General features: G+C 47.0%; 1 protein-coding gene across 1 annotated transcript in view; it reads left to right on the top strand.

The window, feature by feature from the left end:
- Window positions 1–18979, top strand: part of TMEM132C (transmembrane protein 132C) — a 356987-nt gene that overhangs the window by 313742 nt on the left and 24266 nt on the right. The window contains exon 5 of the mRNA XM_058531234.1: window positions 9839–9982. Within this exon, the coding sequence (XP_058387217.1) occupies window positions 9839–9982 (144 nt within the window). The remainder of the gene's footprint in view (window positions 1–9838; window positions 9983–18979) is intronic.

Genomic DNA, 18979 nt, shown 5'->3' with positions numbered 1-18979 from the left:
TTGGCAGCATGGACCAGCCCCGCTAGCCCTGGAGCGCATCGGCTCTCTGCGGTCCATCCCCTTTCCCTGCACAGCCACCGTGAGCCCCGCACGCCTACTACGTTCGTGGGAAAGTAAGTGGGATCCTACCCAGCACATTAGCTCAGATTAGAGAGGCTGATAATACCGACTCCTATCTGCTCAGGGTCCACTGAAGAAACAGAACAGGGAGTAATGATAGATAGATGGATGGATGGATGGATGGATGGATGGATGGATAGATAGATAGATAGATAAAGATGATGGATGGATGGATAGACAGACAGACAGATAGATAGGTAGGTAGGTAGATAGACAGACAGACAGACAGATAGATAGATAAAGGTGATAGATAGATAGATAGATAGATAGATAGATAGATAGATAGATAGATAGATAGATAGAGAAAGGTGATGGATAGATAGACAGACAGACAGATAGATAAAGATGATGGATGGATGGATGGATAGACAGACAGACAGACAGACAGACAGATAGATAGACAGATAGATAAAGATGATGGATGGATGGATAGATAGACAGACGGACGGATGGATAGATAGATAGATAGATAGATAGATAGATAGATAGATAGATAGATAGATAGATAGATAGACAGACATTTATCTAGATATATATATATACCTATATATGTCTATATCTATAGATCTATATATCCGTAGATCTATTATCCATCTATCTTTCTCAATATGTATACACATATCTGTATATATGTCTGTCTATCTATCTATCTCTGTACCTAGAGAGAGGTCCATGGTTGACTCTCTGGAGCACAAACCGAAATCGCCACAAAACTACCTGGTTCACAGGCAGAATTTCTTCCTCTGGGAAGCCTCAACTTTGCTTCTAAAGGCCTTTCAACTGATTAAACCAGGGCCCCCCAGATTATCTAGGATCATCTGCTTTACTTAATGTTGACTGATAATGAGCATTAATTACATCCACCAAATACCTTCACAGTAACGCCTAGCTTAGGGTCTGACTGAATAATCAGGACCATTGGCTGGCCCAGTTGACATGTCATCACACAAGTATTGGCAGGAATTTCAGGAAGAGGCACCCTTCCGCGCTGCTGCTCAGAGTTTAGATGAGCACAGGACCGTGCGGAGCAGTGTGGGGGGATCCAAGACGAAGACGTGTGGGCCCCTCATCCCAGCGACTGCACTGGTCCCATCAGATGCTAGAGGCCCTCAGGTCCACACATACACAGAAGGAGAGATAGAGGTGTTCGTAACGGCAAAGAGTTGTAAACATTCTTAACTTTCATCAGTGGGGGCATGGGGACGTGAAATATGGAAAAGAGCTGTGATGGGATTCCAGTCGTTCTTTAAGAAGAATGAGTCAGACCAGTATGTAGACATGGGTCTCCTATGGATATATTGTTCAGCCACGTGCACAGGGATGGTTCGTGGAAACATAATGGCTAGTGAAGAAAAACCAGTTGATGATATACTGATAGATGGTATATATGATATGACTGATACATCACATATAATATGATACATTGGTGTAAACTGTATAAACACATGTTTGTATAAAACATAAAAGCAAGGAACAACGAGATATTTTCATTACAGATGCAGGAATACGTGATAAAAGTGTAAAATCACAAACTGCAAGATGGATGCCAAATTCCTGATCGTGGATGCCTCTGGGGAGGGAAATAAAGGAAGAGGATTGGAGAAAATGACAATGGGGATTTCAAAGCTATCAGCCATGTTTTTTCTCTTTTATAAAAGAAAAAAATCTGAAATGAGTACAAGAAGTGCTAACACTCTGTCATTCCACGTTTTAGGTGTTGGGAGGCCTGCTACATACTTGTCTTGTTTTTATTTTATTTTCTGTCCCTCCTCGTCCACAGCCCCAAAAGAGCAGAGAGAGATTCAAGTGGCAGCGTTGGCTCTCCTCCATCTACTGTCTGCCTTACCAGACACTTCACATTTATGCTAAGCAGCTGCCCCTTTAGTCAACAGGGACTGTGTTCTAAGCTCTGACAGGCAATTCATAAACATTATCTGATTTAATCTTCCCAACACCCCTAATTATTCCCCAAGTTCACAGCCGAGGAAACTAATGCTTGGAGAATTTAAATAATAGCAAGAAAAGGGCAGAGCCAGGATTTAAGGCAGTTCTGTCCCAGGTCCTCGCCCTCGACTGGCCCAGCAGGGGGAGAGGGTGGTGGTTAAGCATACATGTGTCCCAGGCCTGCAGGTCCACACGCAAACCCGGCGAGGCCATCTTCGGGCTGTGTACTCCGGACCAGGCACCTAAGCAGCTCTGGGCCTCAGTTCCCCCATCTGTAGACTGGGGACGATAAGACCACCTGCCTCGTGGTTGGTGGTAGAGATGAGGACATTTAGCTATCCCTGGCACATAGCAAAGCTCCCCAAATGTGATCTGTTGTTGTTTTATTGTTGTTAACTACTGCCTCTAAGTGACTCCCAGACACACAGGCATTGAGAGAGGTGTCTCCTGCTCTCTGGGGCATTTTAGATTAAGTTCACCCCGTCCTCAGACCCTCATGAGACTTGAACCCGCAGCATTGGTTTAGAAGGCCAGCCCTCTGGCCTCTGAGCTGTAGACGTGTTTTCTCTTAGTCCTGTTTCTGTGACGAGTTAACTGAGGGTGGATGGATCGCTGGCTTGTCTGAGGCCACACAGCCGGCCAAGAGGCAGAGCCAGGTCCGATCTGGGCCAGGGCCTCCCCATGGCACCAACCCCTCTCCCACGCTCTTTTCTTTCTCTCTCTTTTTTTATTGAGATGTAATTCACATGCCATAAAATGCACCATTTTAAAGTCTATAATTGAATGGTTCTTAGTATATTTACGAGATTGTGCAGCCAACACCATTAATTCCAGAACATTTCCATCACTCCAAAAATAAACCTCATACCCTTTAAGCAGTCACTCCCCATTCCCCCTCCCCCAGCCCCTGGCAGCCACCAATCTGCTGTTTGTCTCTATGGATGTGCCTGTTCTGGACATTTCATGTGGATGGAACCATACGCTAGGTGGCCTTTTGTGTCTGGCTCCTTTCACTTCGCGTAATGCTTTCAGGGTTCGTCCACATGGAAGCATGCGTCAGTGCCTCCTTCCTTTTCATGGCTGAGCAATATTCCACTGTCTGGATATGACTTGTTCCCACAGTCCTCTTCCCTTCACAAGAACCCTGGGGGGGTATATGGAGTGGGATTTCACCCCCATCCCTGGGCTAAATGCCCCCGCCCCTTAGCTGGTCGGACTTGTCTAACATCTTTTTAGTCAGTTCACACCCCTCAGTCTTTTTAACACTCCAGAAGTAATTCAGTGTTCTTTACTTATTTAAAAATTAAAAATGCAATTGGTAAAAAGACAGAAAATGGCCAAACCAATTTCCATTTATGAGGGGAACTCAAACAACAAAGCATGTTTTCTCCGGAGCCTCGGGCTTTTTTCAAATTGGAAGTGACAGTGATTTAAAGTACCTGACTTTATTGATTCTTTTCAGCAAAACAGAACGGTTCTCTGGCTTATGATGGAAGGGGTGGAGGAGGAGAAGAGACAGTAAAAGCAGAGAGAAAGCGTTTAATAACGCGAAAAGCTTCCAAGTAGCAGCCGCGTTCTGTGAGGCTCGGAGACGGAGCTGGTGGGCGAGTTCTCATCTGTGCTGGAGCGGCGGGAACTGTACCCCGCGGGCTGTCAGGGGAGCACGCCCGCCGCAATGCTGAGCGTCCCAGGGCCCAGAGGGCTGGCGGAGGGCAGCCTGCGGTCCAGGCCTCCTCCAGAGCCGCCTGCTCCCTGCCCGCCCCGCACACGGTGTGTTCTTTCAGGTCCGGCTGGCGTTTGGATTGGTTTCAGAAAACAATACAATTTTATGCATTTAAGCAGTATGTTAGGCGTATCCCTGTGAATTAACCTCGAATGAAGAAGGATTTGGGAGGAGCAACCAGCCACATCTAACTCTTTGTCTGTATGTCAATATCACAGGCGTGCACACATGTGCACACACGGGCCAACACACATGTGCACACACAGGCACACACACATGTGCACACACATGCATGCAGTTTTACCTCTCTAGGAAAGCTTCCCTCCCTCCTGACCCACTATACTTGCTGAGTCCCTGGGGCGGGACCCGTGACCTCTCCAGCCAGACCTGGCTGATGCACCCAGTCCAGGGGGTTCCTCCTGGTTATCCTGCTTCTGCGATGTTCACTGTTGTCTTCTGTGATCCCATCGCTATGCCCATAATTTGGAGAAGGCAAAAAAGTACAATCCAACCCGGAAATCACCCACTCATAGGGCACAGAGGTTGGTATGGGAGGTCTTTCGTTTCCAACCTCTCGAGGGCACCATGCACCTCAGAAAGGCAGCCAAGGGGGCTCCCTCAGTGACTCGATCCTGGTTCCCCTAACCCAGGCCCCCAGGGATTTTTCCTCCAATGTCCCACCCCAGAGCCTCAGACCCAGGTCCCTGGAGTCTGCTATCTTCCAGACACCTAACAAGTGGCTGCCTCTCACAGCATCTCTCCTCCGTGGTTTATGCCAACAGGACCTGCCCCTTTTCTCCATGATACCACGGATCCCTGCTCAGGTCGCCATTAGGGATGTTTGCTCGCTCCATTTCCCAATTTCACGTCCAGGGTTGTGTTAGAATACTCTGTTAGTCTTCTAGGGCTGCCATAACAAGACACCACAGGCTGGGGGCTTGGCCAACAGAACTTTAACTTCTCACAGTTCTGGAGGCTGGAAGTCCAAGACGAAGGTCTCAGCAGGCTGGGTTTCTCCCAAGACCCCTCTCCTTGGCTTGCAGATGGCTGCGTCCCTGGTGTCTCTTCCTCTTCTTCCAAGGACACCAGTCCTGTTGTAGTAGGGCCCCACTGTTATGACCCCATTTAACCTTAATTACCTCTTTTAAGGCCCTGTCTCCAAATACAGTCACGTTGGGGGCTAGGGCTTCAACATGTGAATTTTGGAGGGACACAATTCAGTCCATAGCAATCACGTAGTTCCTGGACCTCGAGAAATTGCGGGTCTAAATTGCAGAGCAAAAACAAGCATCCAGTTCATCAAGGGAGGGTATGCATGGCAAAAAAATAATATCAAAATGACCTTGAATACTTGAATATTACCCAGGTACCTGAAGCAAAAATGTTCGAAACTAAACTTATCGCCATAGCCTGCTCCTGCTCTTGTTTCAGTAAACGGGGTCATCCTTGAGTCTTCCTTCTCCCTTTGTATCAGTCAGGATAAGCTGGGATATGCTGCAGTAACAAACAACCCAAATTTCCCAAGAGTTTATTTTTATTTCTTGCTCAGGCTTTATACCCAGAGCTGGTCAGCAAAGGGGTGTCCCCATCACGGTGCTCGCAGCCTCAGGCAGATGGGGCAGCTACCATCCCAAATAATTCCAGGCACTCTGACTCAGGAAAAAAGAGTCCTGAAGGGTCCTGAAGGAGCAATTAACTGCTCTAGCTTCAGAGTGACCTGTGTCATGTCAGCTCAAACTTATTGGCCACAATTAGTCACATGGCTCCAACCAACCACACAGGCTCTGGGAAACACAGTTTTGCTGCATGTCCAAAGGTGGCCAGAAGCCAGAAGGCAGGGGAGTCTGTAACTTCGTCCACTCGAGTCAGCCTCGTGGGACACAGTGCAGGGCGGGAAAGGAAGCAAGGGATCTGGAGGGACCCACAGGAGACACTCAGCACGTGACCTCCACCCGGCAACACTCCAGCCCGGCCCACTGACTTCTTCTACCTCCCTGGCCACAGTTCAAATAGCGACACTTGACTGACCCCCAATCAGAATCACTGACACTCCATTTGAGGATTTTACCAGAAAGACATGGATTTTTTTCAGCTTCATTGAGGTTGAATTGACAAATAAAAATTGGATATATTTAAGAGGTATATTTTGATATATGTATCTGTTGTGAAATGATTGCCACGATCAAGCTAATTAACACATCCATCACCTCATATAGTTACCGCGCGCCGCGCGCGCGCGCGCGCGCGCGCGTGTGTGGTAAGAACACTTGAGATCGACTCTCTTAGCAGACTTCAAGTATTCCATGCATTATTGTTAACCGTAGTCACCATGCTGCACATTTGGTTTCTGGAACATGTTCTTCCTATTAATGAATGTCTGTTCCCTGTCACCACCGTCTCCCCTTTTTCCCCCACCCCCAGCCCCTGACAACAACCAATCTATTCTCTGCCTCTGTGAGTATCACTTTGTTTTAGATTCTACATATAAGTGAGATCATGCAGTATTTGTCTTTCTATGTCTGGCCTATTTCATTCAGCATAATGTCCTCCAGATTCATCTGTGTTGTAGAAAATGGCAGAATTTCCTTGTTTTTAATGCTGAATAATATTCTGTTGTATATATATGCCACATCTTCTTTATCCATTCATCTGTTGACAGCCACTTCGGTTGTTTCCGTATCTTGGCCACCATGAATAATGCTGCAGTGAGCATGGGAGTGCAGACAACTCTTCAAGATGGTGACTTCTTCTTCTTCTTTAGACGTATACCCAGAAGTGGGATTGTTGGGTCGTATGGTAGTTCTATTATTAATTTTTTGAGGAAGCTTCACACTTTTCCCTAATGGCTGAGCCCATTTACATTCCCACCAACAGTGCACAAGAGTTCGCTTTTCCCCACATCCTTGGCAACATTTGTCATTTTCTGATTTTTTGATAACAGCCACCCGAACAGGTGTGAGGTGGTGACTCATTGTGGTTGTGAGTTGCATTTCTCTCATGATTAGTGATGCTGGCCATCTTTTCATGTGCCTGCTGGCCATCTGGGTGGCTTCTTTGGAAAAATGTCTATTCAGATCCTCGCTCCCTTTCTAATCGGTTATTTGTTTTTTTGCTATTGCATTGTATGAGGGAACGGCATGGACTTGAGCCATGGAGAATAGGAGCCTGGAGCTGGGAGTCTACTGTATGGACACAGCTTACCTATTAATGAAACCAAACAGAGGAAAAGAGCGTCCAGAGGTGAAGAGACATGGGAATTAACTGCAACGTGTTTTGAGGGCTAGGTTCTGGCAAATCCTGAGGCTGGAATCTCCCCTCGGCTATTGGAGTTATACAAGCAATACCCCCTTTTTACTCAGACCAACTTGAGTTGGATTTTTGCCCCTAGCTAATGAAAGAGTCCTGACGAACACGACACTGTGATGGCCTGCTTGTTCGTGTCTCCCCTGTCATTCTGTCCATCCGTGTGGGCAGGGACTTGTGCCCCTGGTTCACTACTTTATACCCCAGTGACAAGAACATGCAAAGTGCACGGCAAGTATTCATTAAAGGGCTGCTGAATCTTCACGGATGTCTAGGAGTTGACAGCCAGAAAAAATAGTTACAGATGATGTGGCCCAATCCCTAATTGGTAAAGTGAAGAAATGAAGATTCCAAAAGATAAGAGATGGGATCGAGATTATACAGAAGGCTAATAAACCGCAGAGCAGGGTCCAGGATTCTGGACTCCCAGTGCCCACCAAGTAATAACCACAGACCAGAACTACTGACTGGGAAAGTAATTTTTCAATACAGGGAATTCCCCCACGTGTCTTAGCCAGTTTATCCTGGAGGCCAATGCTTCCTTCACCCATTCGGTATTTCTATGACTGTTAGTTCTCTGCTCCAGAGATTGATATTGGTCAGTGAAAAATATCTAATGTCCAACCAGTCTAAATTTTGATGTAATTCAGTTTAGGGATAGGAAGTGTTAGGTAGGGGAGGGTGTGTGTGTGTGCATATCTGTGTGCGTGTGTGTGTGTGTGTGTGCATGTGTGGGAGAAACTTCAAGGACCATTCAAAAGCTAATCCCAATTAATCCACGAGGGAGTTTGCTGCTCTAATGAAGCCATTAGCCAAAGACCACTCTGAGAGAGAAAATGTAAAGACTGAACTCTGAGCCCATTACCCGTAATGAACCTGAAAATGGACTTGGGGAATTTCCGCGGTATTCTTAGCATCTGTAATAGCCAATGTGCCAGCTGCCCAGATTGCGGCCCCAGCTCCGGAGTCCCGTGGACCCGGGAGAAGACCTGGCAAAGGGTTATTTAACTGCTGGCTGCTGGGCACAAGCACGAGAGAGAGGCTGGGACTCCTCTGATGACGGATGACTCTTCCAACGGTGCTCTTGTTTAATGCAAAAGGTCGTTTCTGTGTCAGTTGCTTCCCTGGAGAAAGAACTGAGAAAATCTCTTTCCTTGCATCTCCTGCTTCAAAGTGGAGCAGCGTTTCTGGAGAGGGACTTGGGGAGAAATTGGCCCGAAGGTAAAAAGTGCTAATAGTCATCCCAAAGACACAGACCCTTTTCCGTCTTCATGTGGCCATAAAGAGGATTACAAAAGTGCAGGCAGGTCGTAGCCTACATATTCAGAAGAGGACATATTTTCTTCATCATTTTGCAAATCACATGTGGGAGAGATGTGGTGCGAATCATTTTACATGAAGTCTATAGGAACAGGATAAACCAGAGTCTCCATAGCTGTGATGGAATGGGCTCCCAGGGGGCAATGGAGGAAGACAGTTTGGTTTGCTGAAAAGTCTGCATAAAAAAATGAAGCCCCAGTGGCCAAGGTGTAGTGATCATGGGCGTTTGAGGATAAACATTCCCTGAGTCATTGGTCTTGTGCTGGACGTCTATTGTTGCTGTTGTTTGCTTGATTATAATCTCTCCATTCTATCCTCTTCTGATAACATAGTCTTGATTTTTGTTAAACTACCTTTCTCCTGTTGGAATCAGTCTTGGTAGGCGTGTCAGTCAAAGTGGCCCCATCCTCCTCTGGGTGAGAGATGGGCCCTTAACCCAAATGAAACCAATCAGACTCCTTGCAGAGAATTTAAATCTTAAGCAGAGTTAAGGATGGAAACGATTGAAGCCATTCATTCCACTTCACTCTGGAGGGACCACCCATTCTTTCCTGGTTTTAATATCCTGGAGGCTGACTAGGGTCCTGCCTTCCCAAAGCCTTTTTCAGCTTTCCCTTTGATTGTGTGAATGGACCAGGATCCATCCAATAAGAACCTGCATTTCCTGTTGCTGCATTACAGATTAATACAAATTTATTATATTACAATTCTGGAAGTCACAAGTCAGAAATGAGTGTTATGGGGCTAAAACTAAGGTGTCAGCAGGGCTGTGTTCCTTCTGGAGGCTCTAGGGAAAAATCTGTTCCTTTTCCAGATTCTAGAGGGCACCCACTTCTCCTGGCTCATGATCCCGTCAGTGTGACCTCTGCCTCCATCGTCACATCCCCACCCCTTCCTCTGACCCTCTTGGCCACCTCTTATAAGGACTGTTATGATTACATTGGGTCCACTCCAGGTAATCCAGGATAATCTTCCCATCCCAAGATCCTTAACTTAATCACAACTGCAAAATCCCTCTTGCCATGTAAGGTAACAGATGCACAGTTTCTGGAGATTAGAACATGGGCATCTTGATGGCGACAGGCATTATTCAACCTCCCGCAGTTGCTCAAATCAGCCAGAGTCAGTCTCTGTTGCTTACAACCAGAATCTCACTGATGTGTAACTTGGTCTCTGTAATTGAGAAAAACGATAAATAATTCTTGATTGTTGTTGTTAGAAACTAAGAAGATGATCATAAGTAAACTAAAAGTAAATTGTTAAATATTCCTCGGAAATTGTTCCCAAGAAGGGCGCTTTTGCTCAAGGTAAGTGCTACAGTATCTTGTCTAGACAAGGAGAGCAGGGAAAACACCTTGGAAGGTTTCTCTAGTGTCCTACACAACTGAATAGCCCCCTTGACCCGGCTATGTCTGGTTCCTTTGGCAGGACACTGAGCTTCTGAACACCGCCATCCTCACGGGAAAGACAGTAGCCATGCCCATCAGGGTTGTCTCTGTGGAGGAGAACAGTGCCGTGACGGATATCTCGGAGTCGGTGGAATGCAAGTCCACAGACGAAGACGTCATCAAAGTAAGTGGTTCCATTAACCAGCCAGGCTGGACTGATGGGAACTTCACTTGGGTATCCCATTCGCTAGAAGGTTTGGCCGGGTGGCTAACCTTTAGTGTGGTTAGCCACCCTACTAACCTTTTGTAAGAGGTTCAACTGTTGGTTTATGACACCATACTTCTGGCTGACTCACTAAACTTTTCCATTTCCGTCTCTTTATTTTGACATCGTGCCAGCCTAGTTTTCATCAAGTATGCTTTGGACCAGGGGTCAAACCCCAAATGCCTACAGTACCCAAGCAGGTGATTTAAATGAGTGAAGCGGTCAATCAGACCTGCCCTCTTCTAGAAGGGCAGTCAATATTCAGCTACAGCCAATTGTGGCCATGAGTAAATGGGAGTTCAGTATTGCTATCTCTTCAAGAGCAGCTGCACACCCGGATTTTATGTAAAAGTCCCCTTGTTTTTCAATGTTGGCAACCAATTATAATTTTTAAAAATAGGCAAAAAATAAAATACATGTGCAAGATGGGTCTGGCCATGGAGCAGCTGTTGAAGCCACTGTTCTATAGGGCAAACTAGGAACCATGAGCCAAATCCAGCCCATGACCCTTTGTAAATAAAGTTTTATTGGAACACGACCACTCACATTCATTTCCATATTGTCTGTGGCAGTGTTTGCACAACAGGGGAGTGGAGCAGTTGTGACAGAGAACACAGGGCCCGCAACTCTAAAATATTTACCATTTTGCCCTTCAAGAAAAAGTTTGGGTACAGAAACCCCTGCTCTAGAGTCTAAGTTTCTTGAGAGAGGGACCCTAACCCCTTTCCCGCCAACATTGGCTGTGATAATGCACAGCAATGCTCGCTCAAGGAGTAAGACAGTGTGAGGGCTTTTCCAATACAGAAATGAAACATTTGGTCTTTTTCTGTATTTTTGTAATCCCCAGAAACACACCTAGAAAAAGCATAAAGATCCAAAAGAAAGCATCCAGATAATGCTTTTTTCCCCCTCAAATAGAGTCTGACGGCAATCAGAGTCTTTTCTCTGATATTAAAAACTCCATGTGTGAGTACAAGAGAACCTTACAAACTGTTGAGGGGGAGGATTGGGGTGAAAACCCCTTCTCTGCAAACCCCACGTCCGGTACAGACAAGTGGGCGTCCAGCGTTGCAGAGACCGTCCTCTGCGCTTGGTGCCACCATCAGGGGCGACACTCACACGGTCTACGTTATTACGGCAACCTTCCAGTAGGTGGCAGTGAAGCGTTCCAACAGCATCAGTACATTCCCACCATTTTCTGACTGGCGGAGATAAAAGTGTCTCAAGGAAGGGATGCTTTTTCCTAATTCACCCAAAAGTGATTTTGGGGCTAATGGTGGCCTTGAACCCAAAGTGTTTTACAGAAGACCCAAAAAGTCTGTGGGAGGAGGAGAGGAGGGAGGTGAAGTTCTAAACCACACTGTCCAATAGAAATACAATATGGAATTTAAAATTCTTTTGTAGTCACATTCAGAAAAGTAAAAAGAAACAGGTGAATCTAATTTTTTAAATGTATGTATTTAACCCACTATATAAAAAATAGTATCATTTCGACATGTAATCAATATAAAAATTATTAATGCAATATTTCATATTTCTTTGGCACTCAGTCTTTCAAATCCAGTGTGTATTTTCCACTTAGGGCACACCTCAAGTACAGCCCCATGTCAGTGCTTCATGGCCACATGTGGGAGTGACTGCTGAATTGGACAGCAACGATCTAAACTCTAAGGCAGGATTTTGCAACCTCGGCACTACTGGTATTTTGTGCCAGAGAATTCTTTGTTATGGGGGCTGTCCTATGCATTATAGAATGTTCAGAAGCATTCCTGGCTTCTAGCCAATATCTGCCTATAGCATTCCCTGAGCTGTGACAACCAAAAATGTCTCCAGACATTACTAAATGTCTCCTGGTAGGCAAGGTCACCTCCATTGGGAACCCTGCTCTATTTCTGGCTGGACAGTCACCCACTTTCTTGTGGCTGAAATGTAACTTTGGCTAGGAGGAGGAGCGGGGAAGGCACTTGGCTTAGATCTGGAGCCTCCCCTCCCCCCAGCCATGGTCACATACCAGGTCCTTGCCAATCATTGGCCTTAATTACTGATTTGCAACTCCCCTAAGAGCCAGGACCCTTGATAAGTGTGACCCTTTGAAAGGACACCTCCAGCCTTGATGACTTTTCTAGATGGGTAAGAAGTCCATCCTTTAGCCTACAAAAACCCAGAACTAAATTTCATCGCAGTTGTATACATAACTACCCTTAGCTGCTCTTAAGTGAGTTTGACATGGAGCCCATTACTAGTATTTCCAGGAACATAATCAGTGTCTTTTGGGAAATAAATGTATTCAAACTAAAAATTGCCTGCTGAAATGAATTCAGAGTTGATACCCCTGGCTGTTGACAAAGCAACGTAAAGTCCTGAGTCAGCAGAAGCAGACGAGGGTGTCTGAGCAGGGAGGCTTGGCATGTGTGAATTCCATCCCTGAGACCCGGACTCAGCCTGTGGTTTGGGATCTGAGACGCCCATGATACTTGCAGGGATGGTTTGGTCCTGCTCCGTGTGCCGTAGAGGGAAGAAAGGGAGAGAGAGCTGACCTGTACTCAGTGCCTGCTCTGCAGCAGGCCCCTGAGGTTTGGATTTAGACAGACCTGAGTTCTGTAAGGAACTCTTGAAGGTGCCGACATTTGTGCAGGCTGACAAATCAACCTGTCACAGTTTGCTGGCAGAAGACACGAGACTCCTGGGCCAGAGACAAAGGGCAACAGTGTATCTGCATCTTCCTGCACTGGTTGCCTGAGATCCGGTTCCCATAAGGTTATGGCAGGGGGCCCAGGGATGCCTGCAGATGTAGTGGTCTGTGTCCAGGAGAACCCTGGGCTTAAGGAACCTAGGTCTTTCATAATGGGCAGTGTTATGAGCTGAAGGCTTCTGTTCCCCCAAAATTCATATGTTGAAAACTTAACCTCCACCCCCGTGAGAGTATTAGGAGGTAGGGCCTTTGGGAGGTGATTAGGTTTGGATGAGGTCATGAGCGTGGGGCCCCATGATGGGATTAGTGTCCTTATAAAAAAAGAAGAGACTAGAGCTTGCTCTCTCTCCACCATGTGACTACACAGCAAGAAGGTGGCTTTCAGCAGGACTCGGCCAAGCTGCCACCTTGATCTCTGGAATTCCAGGATCCAGAATTATGAGAAATAAATACCTGTTGTTTAAGCCTTCCAGTCTATAGCATTTTGTTATGGCAGCCCAAGCCTGCTGTCCTTCTCCCCAAACAGAGACAGTATCTCTACTATACTGGACCATAAATGTGCCCACCATTCGCTCCAGAAGAGGACATTATCTTGTCTTCTGAGGCTGTTCACTGTATAAAAGTTCTTGAAAAGACCATTCAGACAAAGGTAGTCAAGGCTCTGCCTGTAAGATGTGTAGAAATGTAAGAGTAATGCGGAGTTTCTTCCAAAAAGTTCTTCTTGGCTTTGCCATTTCAAAGCTATGCAGTCTTGGCTAATTCCTATATTCCCCCCAGTCCTCAGTCTCCTCCTTGGCAATATGGGGTAGACCACAGCATACCTATTCAAAAGGTCATTGTGAGCATTAATGACTTTTATTAACCAAGTAAACAACTTGACCTAGTAGCCAACACATGGAAAGGACTTAACTCTGCGTGGACCCTGGCTAGCTCATGTCATCGCCTCGAAGGCCCTACTAGGTAAGTCAGGGGTTTCAGACTGGATGCCTGTCGGTATATTTTGTGTGGTTTGCACAGTGTTCCTAAAAAATTAGAATTGAATGCAACTTATTTCAAGTGTACAATTCAATGATATTTTAGTAAATTTACCAAGTTGGGTAACCATCACCATGACCCAATTTTAGAATATTTTTGTCACCCCATTTACGGTTAATCCCCATTCCCACCCCTAGCCCTGGGCGACCACTAATCTACTTTCTGTCTTTATAGAGTTGCCGTTTTTGGACATTTCATATAAATGGAATCATGCAATATGTGGTCTCGTTAAAACAGTTTGGTGATCATTTCTTACATGTCTCTTTGACACATATGTGTATACCCATATAGAGAGATATACTTTTATAAGAATGAGATCATATCATACAAATTACTTTTTTTTGCTACAGACTTTTTTAATTGGCAGATCTACACACACACACACACACACACACACACACACACACACATGCTATGGCATACCTCTCCAGCCCTCAGGTAACCTGCCCGATCTCCTTCCATGACTTTCTCCATGCTCATATGATCATAAACACACACACACAGACACGTGTGTGTGTGTGTGTGTGTATATATATATATATATACTAAACACATATATAACGGTTATTCTGTCATGGTTTGTTTTGCAAAAATGGGGTCATATTATTTACCCGTTTCTACCTGTTCCCTCTTCTCACCTTGTGATGCCTCATGAATACCCCTGACTGGTGGGCATTGGGACATGAAGCCAGGCCAGTGTCCAGTGTGAAAGAACCACAAGCGCCAAAGAGTCTGGTCTGCAACGTTTCGTGTTCAGGTTAATAGGAGTGGGAGAGGCCCGCGGATGTCAGCATCTGTGTTGACTTACATTCCAGAGACGAAAGAGCAGCAGAGCCCAGAGAAGGGCAGTGATTTGCCCAACAAAACCCCAGGAACAGTAACAGGAGGGAAAATCCGTAACACGGATAAGCACTCCCAAAGCCCAGTAACCGTCATAGAGCATCTACTATGCACATTTGGCCACACGTCAACATCTTTGAAAAAGATATGTGTTGCAGTCGATGACACGGCATAGATTAATTGGCAGAACTCAACAGTGTCTTAGATTCGACAAGATACACTAAGTGCTTTTCAAAAATCACGTGATGATTCATTCAACAAAGACATTGGCCATCTTTTAGGTACCATTCTGGTACTGGGAACTCAGCAATAAATAAAACACAAGGCCCCCGCCCTCGTGGAACCTGGCATTCTAGTGATAGAGGGGGACCCACAGTGACAAACACATAATAACATTGCAGATGGTGGCGAGGGCTGCGAAGGAAACGCACGGGATGCTGTACCAGGGAGAGGCCTGGAGCTGAGGGCCGACCTGATGGGGTGGTCTTGGAGAAGGGTCGTCGACTGTGTACCCCTAGTTGCACAGTGCCATCTGCACACCCCTCATCCTAATGAGGCTGACACCATGATACCCACCCTGTGCTTCCTGGTGGCCCCTACCCTGGTCTCTGGCCCTGCATGTGCTTCCCCGGGAGCTCCTGAGACCCCAGGGGCTGGGCACCACCCACAACCTGGAGAGGATGCTGAGATTTAAAACACCTCTAAAGACAGTTCATTTCTAGAATTTCCAGGGCAGCCTGTCTGACCCCCAGGCTCCATTTCCAGCTAATGGGTCCCAGTGCAGAGCTAAAAATAATGCATACAGGCACCCAGCGGGCCTGGCTTTCTCCCATGACTGGAGGAGCCTTCGTTAGCTCCAATAGGTGGAGTGCAGTTTTTCTTGGGCAAAGGCCTTATGTTTCCCCTGTGCTCTGGCTCCTGTCAGCATGAAACTTCCTCCCAACTGAATTTGTTGTTAATTCCACAAGGTCTGAGTCCTTGAGAGAGAGAGCTGAGCTCTTTAGCCACAGTTTGTAAAGAGCCTGTGAGATTGATTCCCGCCGTGGGTGATGCCCCCTCGCCCAGCAGGAAAACGGTCAGACTGTTTCCCAAGGTGGGCGGAGATTCCCCCATTCCTGCTTCACGCCCGAGGGGCTCTGCAGGAAATGCTGGGAGGCCTTTGTCCTCGGGAGCCATTTGGTTCTGAGAAGGAAAGGAGACCAAGGAGAGTGAAGCAGTCCCCGGATGCAGGAGTCTTGGGTCCCCAGGCCCGCTGAGGACACTCCCAGCCATGCCCTGCTCAGGGCTGGGGTTTCCACTGCAAGGCAGGGAGTTCCTTCCACGAGAGGACCTTCTAGACCAGGATCTCCTCCAGCTGGGATTCAAAGTGCAGTTTACACAGAGCATCTGAGAGTGCACCTGCCGCTGATGGGGTCTTTCTGGGGCCTCAGCTCTTTCCTCTGCAAAATGGGGACATGCTCGTCCCAACCTCGTGAGGCTGTTGCAAGTTTTAATGCAGTTATACACAGAAAGCATGTAGGACAAGGCCTTCATGTTAGCTCTTCTCACTGCCCGGGTGGACCTAGAGCAGGGGTCTCCGTGGCGTGATCGTAGCCCCAAGGGGACATTGGGCAATGTGCAGAGATACTTTTGGTTGACACAACTCAGAGAAGGTGCACCTGGCATCCAGAGGATAGAGTCCAGAGATGCTGCTGATCATCCTGCAACGCCCAGGAGAGCCTGAGAACAAAGAATTATCCGGCCCCGACAGTAGTGCTGAGGTTGAGAAATGTCGGCAGGGCCAGGTTGCCCAGGGCTTTGGAGTCTAGGGTCAGAATCTTGTTTTACTCTAAGAGCAGTAGGACACTGCAGGATATTCTGATTTGGATTTTAAGTAGATCACTCAGGCAAGTCTGAGGTGGATACTATTATAAGTCTCATTTTACAGATAAGGAGACTGAAGTCCAGAGAGGTTGAGGAACTTGCCCAGGGCCACACAGCCAGTAATGGCAGAGCCAAGATTCAAAGCCTGGTCTGCCTGATCGCCAGGCGCATATGGTCTCAGGCTCCCCGTGGGCTCAGGCTAGTATGAGAGCACACTGTTCTCACAGGTAGATGTTAAGATGATTTACCTAAAGCTGCGCTCTCCAAGATGGTAGCCACTAATCACGTATGGCTATTTAAATTAAATACAAAATTAAATACTAAAGTCAAAAATTCAGCTCCTCGGTCCCACTAGTGACATTTCAAGTGCCCAGTAGCCACCTGTGGCTAGTGGCTACCGTACTGGATGGCACACAAGTAGGACATTTCCATCATCATAGAAACTCCTATGGAAAGCACAGACCCAGAGCCCTCAAGTGGTAGGAGCTATGTCACACACCCGTTCCTGGGAGAGGCTGATGGGCAGAAGTGGATGCCTGGGACCAGCCAAGAAAGGGCAGGTTGTTCTGACCTCTGTCTTACGCTGCAAAGAATACTCTGTTCTAATAAAAGACTTTTGCAAAAGATATTTATGAGTCAGAGTTTACTTGAGCCAAGTAAATCTCCATCTGCATTTCCTTGACTGGGAATAGTGGGTTTGAGGCCCCAGGAATCCTGCAGCCAGGGGTGAAGGGCCTTTGCATGGATGGAAATTTCCTGGCCAGCTCCATGAAGCACGAGGTGGAGAAGGTCCAGATTGGAGCCTGCGTATCTGGCCTGCCTCAGGGGAGATTTAGATCTGGAAACAGTTCTCCTCCTGTGTTAGCTTATTCTCCTGCCAGATACTAAAATTTCCATCACTCTTTGACCGCTTGGCTGAAATCAACTTGAGAACAAGGATTTGGTCTCAGGCAGCATCGTATGCCAACCTCTCAATTGTCCGTCATATCTTTATCAAGGATTATGTGGTTGCTGAATGACTCAGACTCTCAAAGTAGCTTAATAAATGAGGGAGAAACTGCCTATGAGTGAAAAGCCTAGACCAGTTCTGGCTTCAGGCACAGGTGGATTCAGGAATCGATTCCTCTGCACCCCTCAGCTCTGCCTTTGACTGTAGACATCATTCTCAACCCCCACGAGGTGGTCCCTGGAGGATCTAGGTCCACAGCTTCCCAGGTTCAAGTCTGGCAGAAATGAGATGCTACCTGCACTCACTCAGTCAAGAATCCTGGGACTTGCTGTCACTGGGCTGGGCTGAGCCGTGTGATCATTCCTGGACCAATCCCTGTGGCCTGGGGCCGGGGTGGGGGTGGCGGTGATGTGTTATGGGTACGTCCCACTGTGTAGCTGAAGTCCAGTCCTACTGAAGCACATGGACTGAGAGAGGGGATCCGGACAGGGGCCCCTGAAAATGTTTTAAAAACCATCACAGGAAATGAGATGAGTGGCCGTTAGGCAGCAAAAATAATGCCCACCGTATCTGAGCTGGATTTCAGATTACTCCAGTTTACTTTCACTTTTCTTCCCATGACCCTCTGCTTCCGAGCTCTCAGAGGATTAATAATGGCCGGGCAGTGTCTGCTTAATGATAACAGTGCTCTTTTAACTGTGTCTCATCTTGTCCTCCCCGCTGAGATGCTATTAGAAAGAGATGCACACAGATAGGTCTCGGCTGGGGACGATGTCCGTCCGGAAGAGCTCTCTCCTTATATCTGAAAGCATGATTTTGGTTAACAATGTGATCCAAACAAAATTAAGCAAAAAAGGAAATTTTTTGGCTCCTATATCTGAACAGTAAGAGATTTTCTGGCTTCAGGAATGGCTGGATCCAGGGACTCAAATGAAGAAATCAATCAATATTTTTTTTCTGGCTCTCTGTCTCTCGGCTCAGTATCCTCTGTGCTGATTGAATTCTCAAGCAAGTTGTCCTGTCCCAAGGTGACTGCAAGCGGCTACAAAACCATACCTTTACGTGTAGAATTCCAGCAGCAGAGAGCAAGTATCTTCCGTCTAGCTTTGCCTGGAAAATTCTTCAGATTCCCTCTGATTGGGCCAGATTAGGTCATGTGTTCACCCCTGAGCCAATCACTGTGCCCAGAGGAATGTGACGCTGATAGGCTTAGGCCATGGTCACATGACCCTACTCTGGAGGCTGACTGCTGGCTGCTCCAAACCTCTGGACTGACACTGGGGACAGGAGCGTCCCCAAATGCAACAGGGGCCGGGGCCACAGAGAACAGGACTGGGTGCCTGGAGTGGGGGCTCCTCTCCTCCCACCCCCTTCCTCTTTGCTACCCAATGTTTCCCTGCCCCACAACCTCCCTTCCATTTCTTAATTTGGCCTGGGTTAGGGAAAAGCCCCACCCAGGACCGGGCTTTCCTTGGGGACGTTAGCCAAAGCAATGATCCGCCCTGATGGAGCCGAAGACCGAGAGGAGGTGGTGGAG

This window comes from Diceros bicornis, chromosome 35 (genome assembly GCF_020826845.1).
Source record: "Diceros bicornis minor isolate mBicDic1 chromosome 35, mDicBic1.mat.cur, whole genome shotgun sequence".
In the NCBI taxonomy this organism is placed as follows: domain Eukaryota; kingdom Metazoa; phylum Chordata; class Mammalia; order Perissodactyla; family Rhinocerotidae; genus Diceros; species Diceros bicornis.
This window is presented reverse-complemented; position numbering and strand designations above follow the sequence as displayed.